This window comes from Aquila chrysaetos, chromosome 5 (assembly GCF_900496995.4).
Source record: "Aquila chrysaetos chrysaetos chromosome 5, bAquChr1.4, whole genome shotgun sequence".
Lineage (NCBI taxonomy): Eukaryota > Metazoa > Chordata > Aves > Accipitriformes > Accipitridae > Aquila > Aquila chrysaetos.
Genome location: NC_044008.1, coordinates 4786862 through 4810277, shown reverse-complemented (window position 1 = coordinate 4810277; position 23416 = coordinate 4786862). Strand labels below are relative to the sequence as shown.

At 44.3% G+C, this 23416-nt stretch overlaps 1 protein-coding gene across 2 annotated transcripts in view; it reads left to right on the top strand.

The window, feature by feature from the left end:
* The window catches only part of SFMBT2 (Scm like with four mbt domains 2), a 122599-nt gene that overhangs the window by 47571 nt on the left and 51612 nt on the right, over nucleotides 1-23416 (top strand). The window contains exons 5-7 of one of the 2 annotated variants that reach the window (XM_030015702.1): nucleotides 4412-4500; nucleotides 7681-7927; nucleotides 14223-14320. In XM_030015702.1, coding sequence (XP_029871562.1) covers nucleotides 4412-4500; nucleotides 7681-7927; nucleotides 14223-14320 — 434 coding nt within the window. Of the gene's footprint in view, nucleotides 1-4411; nucleotides 4501-7680; nucleotides 7928-14222; nucleotides 14321-23416 lie in introns of those variants that run through there. The other variant, XM_041123867.1, reaches the window with a different exon arrangement.

Sequence of the window (23416 nt, the reverse complement as noted above, 5' to 3'; positions counted from 1 at the left end):
CATTCAGTTCAGCTCATGCTGTGGCCTTTGCGTCAGTGGGATCACTAAACTGAGTCTTTTTTTCTGCTACCATGTCTCTGCTTCTCTTGAATCATTTCCTCTCACTATGATAAATATGATGGCCGTTGGCTCCCGGGGTCTCAGACTATTGCACAATCTCGTATCGGTCACTTCTGTGCACAGCAGACCCTGTGCAGGACTATGGGATGGCTCTAAGATGGGTGTGTTGCTCACAGCAACTTTGGGATTCTTGGTCAAGCTCTGTCCTTGTAGAGCATCAAAGCCTCATGCTCTACAGGACCAATCGTGTGATTATGTTATCGTCGTCTTGGTCAAGCAAGCAATCACTGCTTAGGATATAATTTGCAAAGTAGCCTCAAAGTAACTAGAATATCTCAAACGTTTTCTTGTCATTGGGCCTATTTGGAGCTCCACTGTGGTATGGGTGGCAGTCCCCTTCCCATCTTCACAGGCGAGCTGTGCCTGGTGAGGGAAGGGTGGGTGTGCAAAGGGACAGACGGACTTCAGTACTTACCCCTGTTTGGAGAGGATTTTATGCGTTGGTAAGAGTCTTCCTGCCAGTTTTGCCAGCTCCCTGGGTTACGAAGGGCGAGGGATGTTTCCTCCTCTGCCACACAGACAGAAGTACCAGGGACTTTCTTTCTATGAAGATTTCTTACCACCTTTTGAGTCTATGTAGCTCAGTAAGGGCTAGGGTGGCATGAATTATTAGGGTGACATTAATCATGCGCTTGTAAATTACTGCTTGTGCCAACTTTGTGGTTGGAGGGGTCTCGTCGGAGTATTTGCATTTGAAGGTTTGAAGGACACATTTTGTCCCCTGTGGCTTTTCTCTTTTGTAGAAGGCCCTACCTCCCTGCGTGACATGGTTCTCTTTGAAAGGATTGATGAGATTTCTTTTGCTTTATTTCTCGTGTGTGTGTGTTTCCCCTGCCTTCTGTGGTACCACAGATGTTAGCTGAGATTCTGGAGGTGCGTTCAGCTTGACAGGTTCTGGGTGGAGGAGGTTCACAGAGGTCTTCTGGGAAGATGGATACATTGAAAGGTAGAGAAAATATGGATATCTGAGCCCCGCGGACCACTCCTGACTCACTGAAGTTATTTAAGGAAGGAAAAATTCTTTTGAAAGTAGCAATACTAGTGGAGCTTAGGTCCCTGTGAAACAGGATCCTTTGTCCTGTCCACCTTCCCGTCCCACCGGTTGGTCAGCCAGCTGCAGATGGGCTCTAAAAGCAGAGTTCTTCCAGCCTGTCTGCAGTAGGAGAGGTTCAGTTGGGTCTTTTTCTGTAGCTAGCAAGTGAAAATGTGAATTACCAATTGAAAATCAGTGCTTCAATTCACAGGTGCTGGCTCTGATATACCAGAGAAGCACCAGCATTTTCTGAGATGGATGCTCAGGTTGGGCACCCATGCATTACACTGCCAGATATTCTCATTTACCCAGCGGATTTGCCTTTGTTTGAATATTCTTGTTTAACATTTTGCTTGGTCCTCGGAAGGCTTTTGCAGGTATCGTGATGATTCAGATTCACTTCATTACTACTAAAAATTAATATTTGCGTTGTAATAACTTGAACTGTACTACTGAGAAGCCCAGTTGTGGTCTACAGGCACAGAAAACAGTGCAAATCCCTGTTCCTAAAACTTCCAGTGCAATCTGTTCTCTCCCAGAGGTTTCCAGAGTCCCTTTATCTACACCACAAAAGAAGCATAAAATAAAGCAAAACACCAGATACTAGATTTGTTTGGGGAGGATGGCTCTGAAACCACTCAGAAAATGGGAGTAGCTTGTTTTTTCAGCCGAGTCTGTTTATTCTGAAAACAAAGGTCACCTTGGCACTTTTGGACTTTGGAAGCCTGTAATCCAGATTTGAATGCAGAGAGGGGCACCATCTTATTTAGGTGTCAAAAAGTTGTGAGGTGCGAGTCTTTTAAAAAGGACAAGGGATTTTTGGGTGGTTTTTTTTGTTTGTTTGAGAGGCATTAGAAGGGGGACTGACTGACAGACAGCAAGATCTGTGAATCGGGCACCGTTAAGACATCTCGAATTGGGCATCTGGAAATGGAGGCCCCTGAAATCTGTTGTCAACTTTGAAAATCCTATTCCTCCCTCCTCCTCCTGCCAGCTTTGAAAGTTCGAACCGTGTTCTTTTTATCACATTTGTCATTCCTTAGTAATGAAGCTCTGGCATTCAAAATTTGTCTGACAACTTTGTGGGTATAAGCCAAAATGAAGTTCAACTTGCACCTTTCTCGGATGCACCCAGTGCTGTTCGCAGCGAGAGGCAGAAGTCTGAACCAGAGGGACTCCACTCTCATTCATTACAGCAATTACTATCTTCTCACTGATGCCAAAATTAAGCTTGTTTTCTTTATCCTAACATAGGTGGACAGGAACTGATGAGGTGTACGCAACAGGAATGTTGAGAGAGAAAGTACCCTGTATAAACCATTTCTTCTCAGGCTATTCCTTCATCTTAAATAATGTAAAGGTCATAAATCTCCTGCAAGTCATGCAAAATCAGTGCTGCAAAAGACTTAGAACAGTTCCAGGCAAGTTCAAGTATTATTTTATAGAGGCTCAAGTCCAGCACTTTAAGGTTTGCTAATTTTAAATACATTTAAATGCACTTTCAAAGTAATTTAGATCTATAAACTGAATGTATAGGTCAAGTGACGTTGGGAGAACTGGCTTTTGGGGAAAAGGAGCACAACTCAGAAATGAGGTCTGATGTAAGGTCTGCTGGGCATGGCTTCTGTCTTCGTCCATGGCCAACTGTATGTGTTGCATAAGATATTGAGGATATAAATTGAGTATGGGCCAGAGTCCAAGTTTGCCAAGCACCCATGCTGGATGGAAGCCCAACCACGAGCATGTTGTGCCAGGTTTTGTGGCAATGTTGTGTAACTGTCCTTGGGCAAACACAACGCTCCCTTTTTGCATTTCTTTTAATTCAGTGTTTGGCAGTGGATGGCTTGAGGATGCGTTATGAGAAAGCTCAGGTTTGGTCTCCTTGCCTGGAGGTAACAGTGGCAATATTTGTGCCCACAACGCTGTTTGCATTTCCAGTCTGTAGTCCTCCTGCTTTAACCACCGAGATTGCCCCTTCTCAGAGGTCCAAAACCTCAGGTTCTGCATTGTCGGGGCAGTGCGGCTGCTGACGCCCATCTCTGGGAAGGACTGAGAAGTCACGGTCACCGAGCTTTTAAAACATTTAGAAATCCCACCCTGATGTGTGTGGAAGCACAAAGTGTTTCAGACCGGATTGCTCTTGGTTGACTAACATGGTATTTCCTTAAAGTGTGGAGCAAAGGACTCCGCTTCCTCTGAGCAAACCATGAGGGCTGCTATCATTTAATTATTCTGGACCTATGCTGGTTAATTACAGACCTTCCTGGGCTCCCCTGTGGGGTAATGGTCCTTAAGCCGTGTATCCAGTTTTTTGTTCAGAGGAAACGTTCTAATTTTCAAATGTTTGCGATTTTTCCCTTCTATGGGTGTTGCTATATTAGCAGCATAACGGTATCACTGTTGGTTTTCTCACACATAAGTAAGAATTTTTGGGAGAGAAAAATGTTTCTGATGTAATTTAATTCCCATTTGCAGGCAGGTGGAATTAAAGTCTGGTTTTTGGGTTTCCAATTGCAAACGCACAATGCATTTGAAGAGGCGTCTGTAGCTCTGAAGCTGAGATTTGCTAAATTGCCTTTTTGTGCCCAACTTTTACCGATTTCAACAGGGATTGAACCAGAACTTGAATCCCAGAGGCAACATTTATATATTTCAGTTCAAATCTTACACAACTCTGTGGATACAGATCCTAAAGTAGCATAGGCTTACAGTGTTTAGCTCAGAAATTATCAGATTTTTTTCTAAAATGAAATAGAAGTTCCTGATAGATTCTTTAAGTCTTTCTTCTTGCAAGTGTGTTGACTTGGCAGCTGACGTACGATGTTCTCAGGGTTGATTTTTCTGCTTTGCAAGGGGAAAGCGCCTGGAGTTTCTGTTGTCCTGTCGAGGAACTGAAAGTTTGCACAGCTTTTTTTCTCGGAGGTCATTAGTGAACATACAAAGAGACTTTATAAATCATATCTCAGCCTACGTGGTAAGCAGGAAACGAGCGGTTACACAAGCGGTGGCCAGTTTTGAATGGGAGATGATAAGCCACGCTGTTGTAAGTCATTATCAGTGGAGCAACACCTTCCCTCACGCTGGGTTGTAACCGTGTGCATGGGTTGCCCAAGGAACTGGGCAAGAAACCAGCTTTTCTCCTGGTCTCGATTGCAGACTTTGGAGCTGGTAAACCCTGAGATGTCTCTAAAATACATGTGGGAAGTCCATTGCAGTCTGCTGTGCTAAGCATTTCTTTTCTTTCCTCACCCTCCCCAGCAATCAAAGAGAAATACATGGACTGGACAGAGTTTCTCATACACGATTTGACCGGCGCCCGGACTGCACCTGCAAATTTACTGGAAGGCGTATGTATTAGATTGCAGTTTCTATCTGATACGGTGTCGCGGTGTGCATGCTGCAGCAGTGTTTGCGCTTCCGATGTGTAGGGTTGTGTGCTTGCGGCGTCTGTGTGCCGGCAACGGAGTCTGATCCAGCGCTGGCCAAAAGTCGGTGGCAACGTTGCCTTGACTCCGCTGGCTCTGCTTCTGACCCAGCGATGGGTAGTTTCTTTTGCCTTTTGCCAAGCTGGAGGGTGGTTCTTAGAAAGTTGGATACTCAAAAAAAAAAAAAAAAAAAAAAAAAAAAAAAAAAAAAAAAATGCTGGGTGGTGAAGGAGAGCATGGAGGGAGTCTGTAGGAAGGAGGACACAGCCCTTCAGTGCCCCATTAGATTCAGCAAACTGGTGACCTGAGCTTTCAAGCCAGGATGCAGGTTGGAGAAGAGGTTTAGCAGGTTGATGGGAAGCACTATCTGTTTATGTGTATATGGAAATAACCCCCCCCGGGACATTCCCTCCACCTAAACACAGCAGTCGGATTTAGTAGGGCAGTTGGGTGAGGTGGCCTCGGTCGTCCGTAGTCAGGAGAGAAGAAGGGGCTGGTTTTTTAGATGCACCCATATGGCCAAGAGCCCAGTCTGTGCAGCATATTCACAGGGTGACTTGCACCTGGGGCAGCCTCAGCATGACTTGAGATCTCGGACAAAAATCCCGCAGATTCACCTTGAAACCATGGGAGCAGGGCACCTTCTCCATCGGGGCTTGTGTGGGCATTTGGAGAGGAAACAGCCCATCCTGCAGGAGATAATGCTCTCTGCCCCTCTGTATTTAGGCTGAGAGTGCGGGCGTAAAGACGGTTTACCTTTGTGTTTAGCACTCGTGTTGGCTTTTTGGAAGCGAGTGTGCATCCAGGCACCGTTTTTGATCGTTTTGTCCCTGGTCGCTCCCACCTGCCACAGCCGCATCCTTTACTCCACATGCCTGTGCGGTACGAGCTGCCTGGCAGAGAGAATTAATAGCGTACCATCAGGGATTTTTTTTTTTTTTTTTTTTTTTCCTCCCCCCCAATCTGTTAGCCACACAGCCCTTGCACACCCGAAATAACGCACGTCCTCGGGTCTGCTGCGTCCCCGTCCCTGGACCGCTCCCAGGTGGCACATGCAAAAAGCTGGTGGTGTCCAACACCCGTCTCTGGTGTACGCCAGTGCCATCGCGAACCTCTCCGTTCCCTGTCCGCAGGCAGAGAAAAGAGGCAGAATTGCAGAGAGAGAAAGCGGCGCATTGGCTTGAAACAGTTTCTGACCCTTTTCTGGTGTTTTATGCGGTATATGTGCTTAGTGCTGTCTGTGTTGTGCAATGTATGTAACCCCCTGTTGACAGATTTGCTGTTCGTGAGTGCTGCAGATTGTTGTTGTACTGTTAAATCAATATGTAGTGATACCTTTTTTTTTTTTTTTTAACATGCTAGCTATGCATATAAAGAGTTCTTGCATTATGGTAAATGTTAATATTTCATGCAAGCCAATTATTAATCTTAGCCATTCAGTTCTCAGGAGTAGGTGACAACCCATTGGCTTAAAATTTAGCACACAAATCAGAGAAGCAATATTCGCTTTTATACAGCCAGGGATTTATTATAATAAGTTAAATCATTACACCATCGTTTCATATTAAGGAACGTTTTGTTGCAATGAAGCAGTTGTATGAGAGGAAAAAACCCATTAAAGTAGATTTCTACTATATTATTAAATTCTGACACTGCATTTTGCTATGAAATAATGTTTGAAGAGATTATACGGGTGCTTGTAGCTTACACTATAGAGGAGTGACTTATAATGGCAAATATATTGTTCTGAGAAATATCTATTAATCATAGAGCTGGTTAAAACTGTGCATGTGATAAGATCTTAGTTAATTTTAATTACACTTTTTACCAAATTCTCATTCTGTTGCCTGCATTTTTGGATTGAGAGAGATGTAGTGAAAATTGGTTGCATTTCAAAATTCTGAATATTTTCAAAATTCAATAGAAAAGGGAACTTTTTTTAAAAATAAGGCTTTCTTCTCTCTTTTTTTTCTAGCTACCCCTACAAAGAACCATCCTGGGCTAACTCTGATTTACAGAATTAATATTTTAAAAATAGTGTGAAAAGTTTATATTGTTTAATTAAGTAGAAGTGGGACAAACACACAGGAAAACAGAAAAGTCCTTGTTTTTAATATATTATGCCTGTGCTTAGCATCTCCTTTGGGGACCAATGCTCCCAACTCTTGGGGTGTTTATTAGTGCTGCTCTCAAAGCCCTGGAATTGAGAAATTGCATAAGAATTGGAACTTGCATTTAATAAAAAAGAAGAAATCTAACTGTTATGTTAGTGGAGAAAAGCTCGACAACAAAGAGATGCTCACAATCACGAAACAAAAACACTGAGCCCCAAAGGTGTCATTCTGCAAAGCGTCTCATGGTTTTTTAATGCCTGCGGTTGGCAGCTTTGCAGGTGTAAAGTTAAGCACATGTTTAATGGTTGCAAAACTGGGATCACAGAAAATACTATGTGTAAGCAAATAACCTCAGTCACTGGGATTTTTTGGGCATGGTGGCTTGACCTGACAAATCCTGTGTGCCTTGGGCTTTGATCCCAAGACTGCTTAAGCTGGTGGGAACCTGCCGTTGGCTTTGGAGTAACCACCATCGACTCTCGCATCCATGGCTGTGGGGAATAATTTGCTCTACATGACAGTAGGAATGAGAGGAAGCTTTTGGTGGGAAAGATCAGTGCACAGAGGGCAATTTCAGGGTCATGCCCAAAGTAGTCGCCTTTTAGGCAAATGCCAGCGTCCAGTCCTGTGATTGGTTCTTACCAGGTGCAGTCAATGAGAATTTGGTTTGAAATCCTCCATTATAACTGGGCTTTGAGTTGTTCAGGGGCATCCTAAGTGGATGTGACTTAAGAGCTGTTCCACCTTTTATTATTCTTTTTTGTTGTTGTTGATGATGTCGGTTGAGAAATTAGCACAACTGTTGTTTTCTGTTTTACTTCTGAATTTGCACTTGGAAGACATTGGGTAAAATAGAAGAAGAACAGACTGTTTGCTGATCGCTTGGATGATGGTGTGAAAAACAAAAATAATCTTCTGCTGTCATCTGTTGCCTTGAGAAGTCTTCAAATAAAGTTTAAAATAAGGAGTTTTGCTTCTATTCAAACAGCCTCTGCGAGGAAAAAACCCTGTAGACCTCATTACAGTTGATTCCTTAATAGAGCTGCAGGATTCCCAGAATCCCTTTCAGTACTGGATAGTTAGTGTGGTTGAAAATGTTGGAGGAAGATTACGCCTTCGCTATGTGGGATTGGAGGAGACTGAATCCTATGACCAGTGGTTGTTTTACTTGGATTGCAGACTTCGACCAGTCGGTTGGTGTCAAGAGAATAAATACAGAATGGACCCACCTGCAGGTAAAGAGCCTCCTAAAAATACCGTCTCCCTTTGTGGCATTTATTGATGTTTTGAGATACTCGTGCAACCCATTTCTTTTCCAGCATTCACATTGCTTTGACAGGAGTTTCTAGATGTAACACAGATGGTACGTGAGAGCCATCTAATTTGGGTTCAGAGTGGGTCAGGTAAACTGTATTAAATTTATTTAATAAATTCAGTTTAGCTTCACTCCTGGAAGGAAGCGTTGTCTAATAAGAGGAGTTTTGTGCAGTTTTCCGCCAAGAAGCAGAGCTGATGGGAATAGTCCACGGATGTGCCTGCTTGCCCAGCCCTTTCCATTGGCGTTTCAGTGGCCAGCTCTTCCTGGCCATACTGTATGCATCCTGGTGGAGGCCTCAATGGGAACCAGTCTTCTGCTGTTCAAATCAAGTCCTAGGTGATACCTCTCAGCATATACTAGGCTCCATTTGCTTTCCCCTCAACCAAGGACCCCTTGCCTGTTTGTCTTTCCATGGCCACACACATTTCTCTTGGGTAGCAGTAGACCTCCATGAAATTTCCCAGTGCTGGAGGAAGTGTTTTGGGACCCTTATGGTCCCTCTAACACAGGTCTTTCATATTCAGCTGTAACATTGCTGTACATCTGCGGAGTGAGACCTGCCTTGTGTGTAACCAGTCAGAAAGTGCAGTGAGAGTGCTGGGTTTGTCTGCCTGTCCATGTCAACCTGCCCATCGAGGGGTTATGGGGTGTCTGTTGCTAGAAGCTAAGAAAATACTCCTTTGAGTAAGGGTAGAGGGGGTCTTTCGGGTTTAAAAGACCACAGATTTTGTCCTGCATTTTCTCCAAGGGAGTGAAGTCTTTGCGAGTATGTCAGACCAGATTGAACATCAGGAGATTGCAACTTGGAGAAGCAGCTCGCTAGAGTTGAGTTTAGTGTTCAAACCAGCTTGGATAGAGAGAGGTAGGGATTGCAGTTAAGCCAGTCTGGGGTCAGAAACTGGAAGTCACAAATCCAGGGGTAGGAGAAGTTCAAGGGACGGGAGCTAGGCAGAGGAATCGGGGACAAGCAGGCTGGGCCAGGAGGCTGGGCAAGAGCAGAGTGTGGGGGTCAGCTGGAATCAGATTCCAAACAGTGGGATGGGGTTTGGCAAAAGGAGCAGGATCAAAATGGCAGGGAAGGAATGATTGCAAGACTGAGTGTAGGGGAACACTAAGCATTACTCAGGTTTAGCAAGCAGGACATGGGCTAGGGACCACAGCACACAGGAGGGGCTCAGGGCTGCTTGAAGCCTGCTGGAGAAACACTTGCAGAGGCATTCACTGACAGGTTCTGGGGCTGGCTTTGGAGATATGCTTCCATCTAGGCTCTGCCCCTTTACAGTGGGGGGTGACTGGGAGGGTGAATTTTCTCCACCACCCAATAATATCGGTCAAGACTTTGTGGAAGTTTCTGGGCGGTTGGGTTTCTCTCTGCTCAGGGCGTTTAGCTCTGCGTTTGTCTTAAGTTGGCTGAGTTGGTTGAGTCAAGTTGGTTGACTTGATTTCTCTTGAAGTTAGGGATCTAGTTAAACATGACAGCTTAGACTGTTGCATGCATGGTCTTCTTTGGAGCAGAAAGCGTGCAGCATCTGTATTTTTCATAAAGTTGTGGCTTATGCTTGGGATCACAAAGCTATTTGCCAAGTCCTGTGGATCATGGCTCCCATTTGCTAGCTGTTTGCACCTCTCTTGAGAGATGAGGTGCTTTCTTGGTTAATGCACAGGTTTTGACCCAGCAGACCTATTCCACCTTTTCCTGTGTAGGTGAAAAACTTGTCCAGGTCCGTACCTCATTTTCCTTGTGCTGTGGGTGAAGTTTTGCAATGAGTGTCAAATGATAGCAGAAAGGTAGCCCTCCTTTGGGTAGGTATTTCTAATGTGGCTTCTGTCCATTGCACCTGATTCAGAGAGGTTACCCTGATACGTGCAATTGTCGTGTTCACAAGTCTGTCTGGGTCTCGGGTCTAACTTGGGGTCTCAAATGATTTTTGGAAGCGTGTGTTTTTCTTCACTGATAGGTAGGAATCAATGTTCCCCATCACTTCTAAATTAGATGCGAACGCTGGAGAGCATGACTATCACTCGCTCTCTTCTTTTACAGAGTATTTGTGTTACAGAGAAAAATGTCTTCATTGACCATCTTTGCACCTTCTTGGCCTGTATAGGTTTGGTGAATCAATACAGAAATGGCCCAAATGAGATTTGTGCTCCCTCTTTGTTTATTCCATTCTCTTTCTACTCTTTCCTCCTTTTATCCACCTGTGCTTCCTTCTCTATGGATTCCCACCCCCTCCCCCCGGCTTTCTTTTTCTTTTCATTTTTTCAGTTGTCTTGTCTCTAAACTTGTTATTGGACTCTTCTTTATGCTGAAGTTGTTTATGTTTCTTCTCCCTTCTCCTTGATTTAACTGCTTTTAAAATTTCTTTCTCTTGTTCTCATCTGTCTTCATCTGAGATCTGTTTCCTCTCCTTGGCGTTTCTCTGGTCATTCACTTTTTAGTGAATGTTGTTATTAATTCAGTGCCCGGATCTTCTTCCTGACTTCCATTGACTTAAATAGGTGGTCATTACTTTACACCTCCTAAAGTTGGGTCTCATAGGAGTTTGCTGAGAAAATACCCTTTGGGTCTGAACACTTCCATTTTCTCACAAGTCCTCTCCTGAACGCTGCCCCCGATGATCTTTCTTTGATCTCCTCTTCTGGTTTACCCAGTTATCAGGCTCTGCACTCCAGGGAACAGCCAGTCAGAAATGGGAATCTGATGCGTTTCTGGAGGCAGGAATGCTGGTTGTTCCACTTCTGACGTAGTGGGCTATATCGGCCATTTGATGTCCACCTAACATCAGCATGTTCATAAAGCACAATGGATAAATAAAGTGTATGAGACGTTAACCCAGAGGAAGAAGAAGGAAAAAGCCAAGTGGCTGGTCTTAGGGGATCTCTTTCAAATTAAAGAGTCTGCAGAAGAAATCTTGGAGCTAGCAGGTAGGCAAGCAGTAGTGAGTTGTCAGGATGAGATGCTGGCAGCAGAGGTCTCTAAAGAAACGCAGGGATGAAGCTGCTAAACCATAAACTGTCAAAGAATGCAATTTCCTGAGGACCTCAGGCCAGGAGAGTGTGCCAGGGACACATCCTTGCCTGCTTACATCCTTCCAAGTGACTTCTGTAGTAAATAGGATTTAGACTAGAAAGACCTTTGTTGTGTGACAGACGTAGTGTGGACCTTCTTAGGAAAGAGAGGGAGTCTGTGGGCAGTATGTTTGTTTTTTACACATCGGGGATTAGATTCACCTGTTGTAGTGTAGGCATCAAAAAGACAGTTCAGTATGAGCTATTGCTCTCTCTTTATGATCAGTGGAGAAAAGGGGATGCTTAAGACATGTGTAACGTAGGTCAGATGAAATGACAGCTTCATAAGCCTATTTTTTCCACTCGGGGGGGTTGAAAGCAATGAACAGACCTGGTTGTCTAACTTTTGAACATCTGAAGCCAGTTAAGGTGACTCCTTGATCGATAACAGGAACAGCCTTAGACCGTATATCAAAGCTGTTATGAATCTCCTCCGAAGAGATGCCGAGGACACGCAGCTCCTCCCCAAATCAGGCTGCGTGTTCAATTGCTATCAAATGCGGATGTTCAGTTATACGTCAGTTCTGCAGGTTGTGACAGTGCTCTTGACTTGGATGCTGCATATGCACCTTCAGCTTTATTTCCTTTTGTGTCTGGGCTGTGATTTTTCCGTGTTGATCCACCTCTGGGACCTGCCAGGTTGGGTTTCACCTTGCACAGCAGTTTGAGGTCAGTCTTTCAAGCAGCAGAGCATCTCATATAAAGGAGATCCCATGGATCCAAATGCCTACAGTATTTTGGATGGAGAGGTCTCTTCTCTGAAGCCATCCACATCCTAGCACCCACTTAATGTACAAGAGTGTGCAAGAGGGTCGTTAGGAAATAGCATCCTGGCTGTCTTCTCCAAATGGCAACTTCCAGGGACTTTGTATGTCTTGTGAGCCCTTTTAACTGAGGCAAAGGGGTCATAGCTTATTTTTTCCCTCAGATATATATCTGAATCCAAAATAAGCCTCCTTGCTAGTGCAAATTGGCACAGGCTGCTTGACACAGAGCCATTGAAGGTCTTGCCTCGACTGTTTATGGAGGAAGAGATCGTCTCGTTTTATGTTACTTTCTATTTAAAGACAAATTGGCAGTCATTTTAATTGCTCACTCCTTGTTAACCTAAATACAAATTGACACAGTACACTTTGTTCAATTACCTGCAACCCTATCACTTAAACAAAATGCTTTATGCTCTTTTAACCGTGCGATTTAGTGTCCATATACTTGCCAGCATAAGCGAGCTGCCACTAATTAAATGCGCATGATATTGCTTGCTGGTTATTGAAACCATTGGAGTTGTCTTTATCTCTCGAATTGTGTTGACGCTGCCCGAAGAAGTTGCTGCTTGTTTTCACTGATTTTGGGCAAAACTGCCCAAAATGCCACTTTCTTCTTCTTTCCTATGCTTCGCCGCCATCATAGTAGAAAGCGAGGGTCTGTTTTCAGCTTGCTCTGTCCAGGGAGCATTCAGCAGCATTTTCCAAAGCTGAGACTTCTTGTTAGTTGAAACAACGGGCTGGCTGCAGCTTGGGGCAAAATCATATTGTATTGAGTATTTCTCTGTTTGGCATCATTTAAACCAAAAAGGAAGAAACGAGGTGAGTCGTTTCCCTCCCTGCGCTTCAAGCCGATCAGAGCTTCTGCAAGTAAGGAAGAACTGGAGCAACAAGGCTATAAAATAATGAACAATTAGATAAAGAGTGCACTTATTAACACTTATGGCCACTGCACATGCTGTAAACAAAGACTTGAAATGTATATTCCCATTAATAAGCAGACAGTTGAGGAATTAAAAATACCGCCCTGAAAGGTTAACATTTCCCTTTAAGTGTGTTTAAATTCATATGCATATCCTTGATGTCTGTTCTGAAGTAGCGAGGTTTGATATAGTGGAAGTATAAATACATCCACTTCCAGTGAGTGATTCTGCAAATCCTATTTTGATAAGGTCTTAAATCTGTTGAGATGAGAGCATAAAATTCTCTTGTACTGTCAGTGCTAGGTGAAAACAGTGCTTGCCAGTTCCTTTTTTATACATATTTTTTTATTTCCTCCTTCGGAATTGTAAGATACAGCAGTAAATCTTTGCTAGCTAGTAAATATATATCGTTATTAGATGTACAGAATTGAAATACAAATTGGGCCAAATTGAACTGTGATGTAAGTGCGTGAAGCCAAACCGACAGAAGCTTCACACTGTTCACTTCGTATCAAGGTTCAAGTTTATTATTGAGTAAATGTTCATTTCCATTTTAATAATTGTTGCAATCTATCTACCTATCTTGTCTCTTTAAGACCTTGATATGAATGTTCTGCAATAGCTTGTTATGTGCAGGATAACAATATGTTTTCTAGGGCAGAAGTAAATCCAATATAATGTTCTTCATCATAGTATTGTTTCCTACATTGTTTCCTTTGATGATTCATAGGCGTTTCACTGCACTGAACCATAAAGGGCTTGTTAATAGAATGATTTAATAATATTAAACCTATTTAAAGAAACTCACTGAAAGCAATGTGAATCTGCACAACGATTTTGCCTAAAAGTATAATGATGAAAATTCGTAAGTGTAAATCTTTGAATTGGTGTGATACTCTGGTTTGAGTGTGGTACCAAAAAAGGGGTCTGGACAGAGATCTAGCTGAAATGTTCCTTCCCACACTTACCCCCACCCACCGCAAAAAAACCCCAACGCTGCAATAAAAAAAAAAAACAACAAACTTTCCAATGAACAGAAGCCTTGGTAAAGATATTTCTGGTTTTGTTCAAATATAACTAATATCGGCTGAAGACCTGAGGCTCCTCAAACTGGAAACATCAGGTATTTTGAGAATTGAAAATCAAAGGAGAGTTTTTGTTATTTTCAAGTAATGAGACAGTACGATTCTCGTTTCTTCAGCAGAAAATGAAGGACATGCATTTTTCTGGGTTTTACTCCAGGATATAAAACACAATCTTCCTGAAATGTGCCCCTGCTAGTTGCTTTTGTGTTGAATTTATCCACGCTGTACAGCTTGGAATATACACACTATTCATTTCACTTGTACTATCCATTTTTATGACATAGGAACTTAAGTCTTTCAAAAATATTTGATCCCCAAACAGTCACCTCTTGGTTTTGTTGTGTTTTTTTTTGTTGTTGTCATTGCTTTAGATATCTATTCTCTGAAGAGTATATCTGAGTGGAAATGCGCTCTGGAAAAATCCCTTAATGATGCAGCAAATTTTCCTCTTCCAATGGAAGTGTTCAAGGTAAAAGATACACATTTTTCCTTCACTTACAGAACCTGCAATGAATAAATATCACGCAGTGTTTAGCAGTTTATGTTAAACTTTTGCAGGAAAGGCCGTTGCTCTAATACATCACCATGAAAGGTCACAAGTGAGATGTTTGTATAAAATGCAGTTTTATGTGTGGACTTTCCATTCTGAGAGCAGTCAGTGTTTTTCGAGGGTCTGGGGGTGATCGGCACTGATTCCTCCAACGTTATTTTTAACGTGTCTTATTCTGTTAGACCTGTGCAAAGGCGGTGTATACAACCGTGAAATTGTAAGGCTACGAGTATGAAAGTTGACATAAGCTGGACAGATTTCAGTGAGCCTTGCACCAAAATTTTCATCTGATCACAAACCACAAGGCAGAGAAACCTCCTTCAGGGACCTATAGTGGAAGTGGGAGATAATTTTGCTCCCACATCTTTTTTTTTTTTTTTTTTTCTTTTCTTTCTTCTCACTCTGGTTTTTAATAGTTAGAGATGTGCTTCAGCCCTGAGGCACCGGCTTTAATTTCCCATCCAGATCTGCACTGCTATTAATCATGACGGCTCCAGATAATCCTGATTTCTAGCTGTGCCCGTCTGGTTTCTAACAGCGGTGTGATGGGCAGCGCGGCTGCGGGTGCGAGAGGATGCTCGAGGAGGTGCGTTGAAGCACAGCGGTGCCCTGCTGTCTCCAGTGTCACCTCCTGCTTGGGGACCTTGTGGACCACGGTGTCCTCCCCACCACCGTTCCTGGCTCATCCAACCATCCTGGGGACCCTCTGGGTTCCTTCCCTGCCCTTAAGGAACATTGCACTGGGACACCCCAAAACACCCATGCAATTGGTGCAGTTGACATGTAGATGTGGCACTTAGGGACATGGTTTAGCGGGACTTGGCAGCGTTAGGTTTACGGTTGGACTAGATGGTCTTAAAGATCTTTTCCAACCTAAATGATTCTATGATTCTATAACTGGAAGAAGGCAGTCATCATGTCCCATCCTGGCTGGCATGCCACGAAACCCCGGTGCCACCTTCACCCTTTCTGCAGGGATGTGCTGGCTGGCAGCTTCCCGTGAGGAATCCAGGCTCCTCGCCCAGCTGAGATGCACTTGAATTAGCAACGTTAATTTGGGAACGCTTTGCTAATGGCCCAGGCAGCGGCTCATTTGCTTGCAATGTGAAAGCTCGGCTAGGCTGGGAGAAGTGGGAAGATTTGTGCGTTGGCTTTCGGCACGAGCGTGGGTTTGAGAAGCCCCGTGTTGTGATGGGAGTGGCGTGCGGAGAGTTTTGATTCTCTGCCATTTATTTCATACAACGCTTCAACCCGCCAACCCTATTAAAGTTTGCGTTTGCAGTTTCAAGATCAAAAATGCATTGTGTGGGGCAGGGATTAAATCACAATAGGGAATGCCTAATGTGTAAATTTTATTCCTGTCTATATGAAAGAGTGAAGAATGTTTCTGATGAGGGTCATAAAACATCCTTTTTTTAAAAAAGTTTATAACTAACAGCTGTTTTTCTGCCTCTTCTCAGCATGCCAGACTTATACCCACTTATTTTAATTATTGCATGAGGGTCATAAATTTAAATTCAGCAAATCCCAGTTGCTGTGCCATGCGGTTGGAGCTTGCAAAGATATTCCTCTTAGAAGACAATGCAAAACATTGGAATGCTTGAATGGCCCAAGAGGAGAGTTACTTTGGGGCCAGATGGGACAAAAAGGCAAGATTAGGTCAATAGGGCTTCTTTATTTGTAATGTGAAAGCTGAGCACAAGGTGAGCTGAATTCAGTGTTTGGTGTTATCTAAGCCCCTGGTTCTAGGAGGACGGGAGGCTGAATAAATTATTTGTGCGTGGCCATCACTTTATTCTGCCCGTTCAGGGTGAATCAACCCCATCTTGTGCCTCTTAATTAAGGAGAAAAATATGAGAGCTTATCTGTGCCTGCGAGCATGTCTTCCTGTAGTAATGACTTAAATATGAGTTAAGGAAAGGCTTTAGGAGACTATATGAGAATACACTTGTCTGATCTTACAAGGTAAGCCAATATTTATGTGTGGGACCTTCAAGGATAATCCCAGAACCCAGCAAAAAGTGTAGAATCCAAAGGAGTCTTTTTTTTTTTTTTAATTTTTTTTTTTTAATTTTTTTTTTAAATTTTTTTTTTTTTTTTATTTTTTTTTTTTTTTTTTCCAAACCCAGCACAGAAATAATGTCTCTAGATGGTGCCTGGGGCTCCGTGCTACTGTAACTGTCATGTGTTAGATGAGATATAAAACACAGGGTTTGACAGCTGGCAACTGTTAAAGATCTTCTGGAAAGCTGGAAATGTTTACTTTGGCGGACATGGTAAACTGCACACCAAGCAATTATATTCCGCATTTTCCACGTTTCCCTACAGAAATCCATCACTGAGGAGAGTGTAAGTGTATGCTCGCTGTGCAGACGTGAGCGGTCCCTACGGTGAGCACGTGCACGTTTGGCTGGATCACCACTTAATTACTGTTGTCCTTTGAGCTGTGGATGACCGTGGGCAGTGTCACTAGTTCACCATCAAACCGGTCCCAGGTGGTGGTGCTGGGAAAGCAGATCCGCATTTGTAGCGCAAGAAGTGGCTCCTCCTATGGGTTTATCAGCCCATTGTTGGTGTTGGTGGTGATGCTCTTTGGTTTTGATGTAATAGGGTTAGGTTCTGCCTGAGACCTCATAAGCCGTGGCTTTGAGCCTGAATTATCAACTCTCAGAAGTGTGGCAGAGCTGAACTTGCGTGTGGTGGTCTTTGGCAGCAGTTCAAAAAATGCTTTGCAGAAGTGCAGCCCTGATCCCCTCTTGGCATCCAAGGAGAGGGCACCATCCATCAGACCACGTGAGCTGGTTGGAAAAATCAGGGAGAAGGCTGCAAACAGGATCTTCTCTTTTTCTGGTGCTATTTTACAGTTGGCCATATGTTGAAAGTGTTTGTAAAATGCTTTAGGATCCTTTGAGAAGGAAAGTGATGTTCAACTGCCAGAAAATGCTGCTATTATGTAGCTACTAAACATAGTGTTTTGAAAACTGCACATCCTGGAATAAGTTTTTCCTTCACAAAAGCTTTTTGCAACACACCCGCTATTTTGTCGTTCTGTTCTTTTCAGAAAACATGTTGATCCTTAAAGAAAACTACATACAGACAGGATTTTCAAGGGTGTTGGAATGGTTTAGGAGCGCAGATCCTTCCATAAGACCACAACCCAAGGAGCTGCGTCCTTTGCTGTTTCTGCTCTGATTTCAGGGTGCTATAGGGATTCCCCATGCTTGGCTGGGTACCGGTCATAAACGATGGCTTAGGCTTCAGAGGACACTTGAGAAGATGGCCAGAGCTTTGGGTATGAAGAAGGGTGGTCACACTGTTACCATGGCCTGATTTCAAGTTAAGTGTGACAATTTCAGCTGTTCCCTTCACCACCAGCATTGGTGGTGCTCTCTAAGAGAGAGCCTTGCATTAGGAAGCCAGACTCCAAACACAGCACCTTCTAGCCCTAATGCTTATGGATCAATGCATTTTCTAGAGTTAAAGCCCTGTAGCTTGGGTAAGATGAATGCTGGACACAGATCATGGGATTTAGTTTCCTGGAGAGAGGCAGATAGCATCCTGGGGATCTTCTCTGGCATCCCATTATGCTTCCCCTGGTCTTCTGTGCCATATCTGTGTGTCCCACGCAGATGTCGTGGATCCTCAGGTGTCTTTCAGCTCACAGATGCCTCTGGGCAACTAAATCCTACCCAGGATTTGGGGTACTCATCATCTTTCCATAGATGTTGCATATGGGCATCCTGTTCCCAATTTTCTCCAATTGCTGTAAAGTGGGTCCTGATGACTAGCCTGGATGGAGCTGTCACCAGTCACATCCCTAACCCAAACTCTGTTAAACTACTTGAAAAGCACAGACACTTAAGAGGGAGAGGTGTTATCAAAGACAGGCGGCAATTCCTGATTTATAGCCTTTGGTCCCATTCTTCTTGTCTCCACCCTCTGGTCCTCCTTTCTTAAAGTTGTTGGGTTTTTCCAACTTGAAATTGTTCTCTCTCTGGCAAAAAAAGCTCTACACTATGCCCAGCCCAGTGTGCCCCTGTTTCTAACTGGAGCTTTTTGATATTTCCTGTAATCAGTAATAGTATTAATTAATGGTAAGACTAATAACATGGAAGGAATCAGTTGGGACAAATCTCTGCTAAGGAGAGTGATGGCAAGAGCTGCCCCCAAGAGCTGCCATCATCCAGGCAAGAGCTGCTCCCTGAAATTCAGGATGGAGTGGTGGTTCTAGTCCTACACTGAAAAGTGTGAAGATAAATATTAAACAGGACTCTTTCCTCCCCTCTCTAAAATATTATTTTTCCATCAGATGAATTGTGCGTTTTAATTATAAGAGTAAGATGGACTATTTCTCCAAGACACTGACTTTTTTCAAAAAGGAGGACATCTCTCAAAAGTTAATAAACCCTTTGGGTGTTTTAGGGTGTCTTCTTCCATTATTTGGTATGCTGGAGGAGTTTAAGTGTAAAATAGAGAAACTGAAGGGTTACTTTCTGCTCAGAGGCAATCCTGACCTGGCTATATGAATAGACTTGGAAGTCCAACAGGGTTTTTCTGTCTTCAGCTCCCCTAATAGATGGGCACGTGCTGGTGCAGTAGCTTACAACGAACACGCTTTTGGTTTCACTTGGAAGCCAAATCCCAACATAAGCAATCCCCGGCTCCTTCGTGCGCTGATGGCTTGGCTGGCCCTCGCTGCGCACGCTGTGCTTTAATAACCCGCGAGTCGCCATGTTGTTTGCAGGCTGCCAGATTATTTATACTCCCATCTGTTCTTCCCCATCCGTAGCGCTCGCCAGCCCTCCTCCCTGACTGCTGTTTGCCTGGCTGGGAGACGTGCACGGCGTCCCGACCCCTCTGTCGTTCGGCTGCCTTTTGACCCACTCCTGTCTCAGCTCATTAAAGCCATTTATCTTTGTAAGACCTAATAACCATCGTTAGGGGGTATACCGCAAAGGTCCTTATAAACGTAGCTGCCTTCGCGGCTCTTGGGAGCAAGGATGTCTCCGGTATCAAAGGTGCCACTCGGGCGAGATGGAGTCTGGCAGTACTTCTGCGGACCAGGGAAAAGTTCTGACCTCTCTGCAGCTCCCTCCCGACCATGGGCTTTGCAAGGAGGCAGGCGGGGAGAGCAATCCAAGGAGGTGAACGGAGCCAAGCCCCGTCTGAAATACCCCGAGGGTCCGTTTGGCAGCACCGTACGAAAGTCAGGGTTGGAAGAGAAATGCTGGAGATGGTTCAAGCAAAGCAGACGGGCTGAGCGGGAACCGGGTCCCTCAGCCTTCCTTGTCCCTCCGGCCGTACGTTTAGCACGCGTGGTTTTCTTTCTCCATTACATCCCGGCGTCTCTCAGGATGGTGAGAAGTTAGCAAAAGGACCCGATCCAGCGTACTTACTGCATCCAGGCTCGGCGTCAGGGAATTTGTGCATGACGACCTGAGCTCTTGCCTCCCGCATCCTTGGGCATGGCAATGTTTTCCACTGACGGGGGCTAATGTGCACCTACAGCCAGAGTCTGCTCCCATGTAGGGGCTGGGTGATACCTAAAAGTCATCCATCTAAAGACGGATGATTTTTCTCAAAGAAAGCAAAAGCCAGCTCTGGTCCATAGCTGTTTTGCAGGGTGGTTGCAGCCCACGGCGTGCACTGAATTTGTTCTGATCCTCTCTCCTCTAACAAATTCCCATTGATTTCTCAATAACGATCTGAGGGCAGACTCAGTCCAAACAAGTGCCTGGGAGGACTCGGTCGCTATTCACAGCCGAGGTACTTATTTAGGGGTGTGAAAAGAGACACTGATGGTTTCACTTGGAGCACTCAAGTAGGTGTTTCCCACCTGTGTGTTCCTTTCCACTTGACTTTCCCACCTGTGAAATGGGACCCGTGCGTGTGACACAACCAGGATTCGTTAGCGAACACTTGCGGAGTGGTGTGGCGGTCCGGAATGCCGTAAGACGTTAAAAAAACCCGAACCAAACGCAATCCCCCCCTGCCCCAAGTGGGTGCATCTCTCTCTCTTTTACCTTCCACCGCCCAGGCAAATCAGAGCAGGCGCTGCGTGGGAGGGGATCTTTGCCCTAATGCCATCTGCGGCGGGCCGAGCCATACGGAGAAGGTGTATTTGGATTTAGACCGGCTACTCTGCAATGTTGCTGTTTCTATGGTAACTATTTTTTATTCAACAAGAGGAGCTTAAAAATCTGTAGGGCTAAATTTGATCCTAGGCAGAAGCATCTGCAGTTTTTAAGGGGCTCTTCAGTAGGTGCAGCTCGTAGCTGGCTCTCGTGCTCATTACTTCAGGGTCATGGTATCTCTAAAGCCTCCTTCCCAGCACCCTTTCCTCTTCATCCCACCCCACATCTCTCCATTTTGGCCTTCCAGTGACTGCACTTGTCAAACCGAGGGACGATTTGCTCGTGTTGTGTCTTACCGGGGGATTTCTGTCTCCCTGCAGAGAGTGTGTCTTTAGGGAAAATTGCTCTGTGTTTAGCAAAGGAAGTTGATGAATCGCAAACAAGACTGATTCATCTGCAAATAATGCAAAGGATTGCATTTGGGAGGGTTTCTTTCTTTCTTTATTTTTTTTTTTTTGCTCAATTAAAAAACAAATGCCAGATTCCTGCAGAGGCAGTTTAACCACTGCTATTACTGTGTTTGTGACTGGTTACCACACATGAGCTTTGTGATTAAAATTAGGCTATTAGAAGCAGCCAGTTTCTTGGAGAATTAGAGAAAACACTGGGGGAAGCAATTTCTTTGAAAACAAAAACTGAATCAAATAATATGGTTCCAATCATACCAGATGGGGCCCACTTCTTCTGTGCCTTTTAGTAGGGTAAACCAGGAGAGATGTGACTGAAGGCAATAGCATTTCACACTGTTACAGTTGGTGAGGATTAAAAGAGGCTCAGGTCAATCATTTATTAAGTGCTCAGTGTTTCTAATCAGCCTCTCAACTTTGCAACTTTTCAGCATTCAGACTTAATTCTGAATTTTTCACAAAGCTGTGGTCTTAGAATGGTGTGAATCTGGCTGTCCTGGACCAAAAGAGCCCTGACTTCTAGAGTATTTGAAAATCAGAGTTCAAATTAGAGCCTCTTCCTCTTATCTATACACTGTGTAAGCTGCTGGGTTTAAAATGAGATGACTCCGGTGTTCTGTCTTGAGCAGAATGGGCTAAAAATGAACATTTCACAAGCTGAAGGTGATGCCCTTCCTTGGGTTTGTGGACACAGCTAGAGCAACTGCCCCATAGGACGGCTTCCCTGAATGTCACGGGCAAAAGCAGCTTATCCAAGTCCCCCTGCTCTATCTGCATTACCCAGTGCACTGTAAAATTACCTGAGCTCCACTCTTGTGACATGGGCAAATTTGGGTTTATTTACACTTAAATGACCTTTGCTGAGTAGAAGTGCTCAGAAGCCGGATTTAGCAAGGTATTTAGGTACCAGAAAGGGCAAATGACTATGATGATTTTGAAGTATATCTTTTTGAGTTCAAGACCTAAAGCCAATGCTTAGTAACTTTATTATTAGGACTTAAGCATGTCACCCACACAGGTACTTCCCTAAAGCCTGTCTGCATCCTTAAGAGTCTGAATACTTTTCTAAGTATGTTTGTGGATCTCCTTTGGAATGACATTTAGGTTCCCAAGTCACCTGACATTTTTGAAACCTGCACTGCTAGTGGCTCGTTAGCTATGAAGGAGAAAATTATGCAACTATCTCCATACCCAAAGAAGAGGGTTGGGAATTAGGAGCCCGGTTCTCCTCCCAGCACTGTTGCTGACTTGTTATTTGACCTTCAGACGTTCCAGCTTTCAGCCCTGCAGGTGATGCTGGTTGCAGTGAGCTGTTGCAAAGCCCATCAGTATTTTTGCAGAAGGGTTGCAGAAATACGTGCGGTAGGAAGGTAAAGATGATGCAGATGCATACCAAAGCAGGGCTGTCTTTCAGATGGCCCGGCGGGTCACAGCCTGTGCACGCTGGCAAATTTGCAAATGCATACTGCTCTAAAACTGTGAGTGTAGGGCTGAGTTTGATTGCTTCTTGGGGCTTGTAGTGGGAACTGTGACAGCCCTGGCTTTTGCCAATGGATTTGGGCCGTAAGTGACAGACGTTCAGTGGAGGGTTATGCAATTTTCCATTCATTACCCGTGAGCACCGTCGCAGGCTGTAATCCATCATGTTAGAGATTGTGACCCTTTGAATAAGCGACCGTGGTGCTCATGCCACGTTAATACGTTGTACTTTCTGTGGCACGATTTTTCACTTTGCTGGAAGGGACTCTTCTGCATCCTTGTTGATTGTCGATCCAGCTTACTTGACTGCTCTCCAGCTGTCAGAGGGTATTTCCATTGCCCACGCGGGGGTTGTGAACCCTGGGACAGGCAATCCGGTGGTGTAAATCCGTGTGGTCAGTGGGAAGCATTGACTGCCAGCAGGAGTAAAGGTTCACTGTGCACGAGGCTATAAAATGCTCCAACTGGTCAAAAATATGCTGCCTATTCATCTCCATTTCAGAGAAACTGGAAACTCACTTGGAGAAGTTGCTAGAAAATAATGGCTGGTGACATCCTCCTAGGTGGCTTTGAACGCCGTGAAATAGCGGTAATGGGTCAGATTCTGCCACCCATAATCATTTCAGGCATTTCTTTTGCTCGGCTGCAGAGCCTGGTGGGGACCAGGGGAAAGTCTCACCCCTCCAGTCCTCTTGTAGCTGCTTTTATTAAACAGGCGTCTTTCCTGTCAGTGTGAATAAAAGGAGTAGAGAGCAGTTCATTATCCAGTGTATCACTTTGAGTCTAATACTAATTAAAAGCTTTGCCTTCACTTCTGTGGAACCTATTCTTAGAAATTATGTAAATTAATTGGAGTTTTGAAGAGGAGCATATGCCAAATCCTAAGTAATTCCCTGCTGGCTGAGGCAACTCCAGCACTGGAACTGGAGAACGGCATCAGGATCTTTTTTTCCTTTTGTGGCTGCAAAAATCTAAGGCTGCTTCAGTAAATTTTG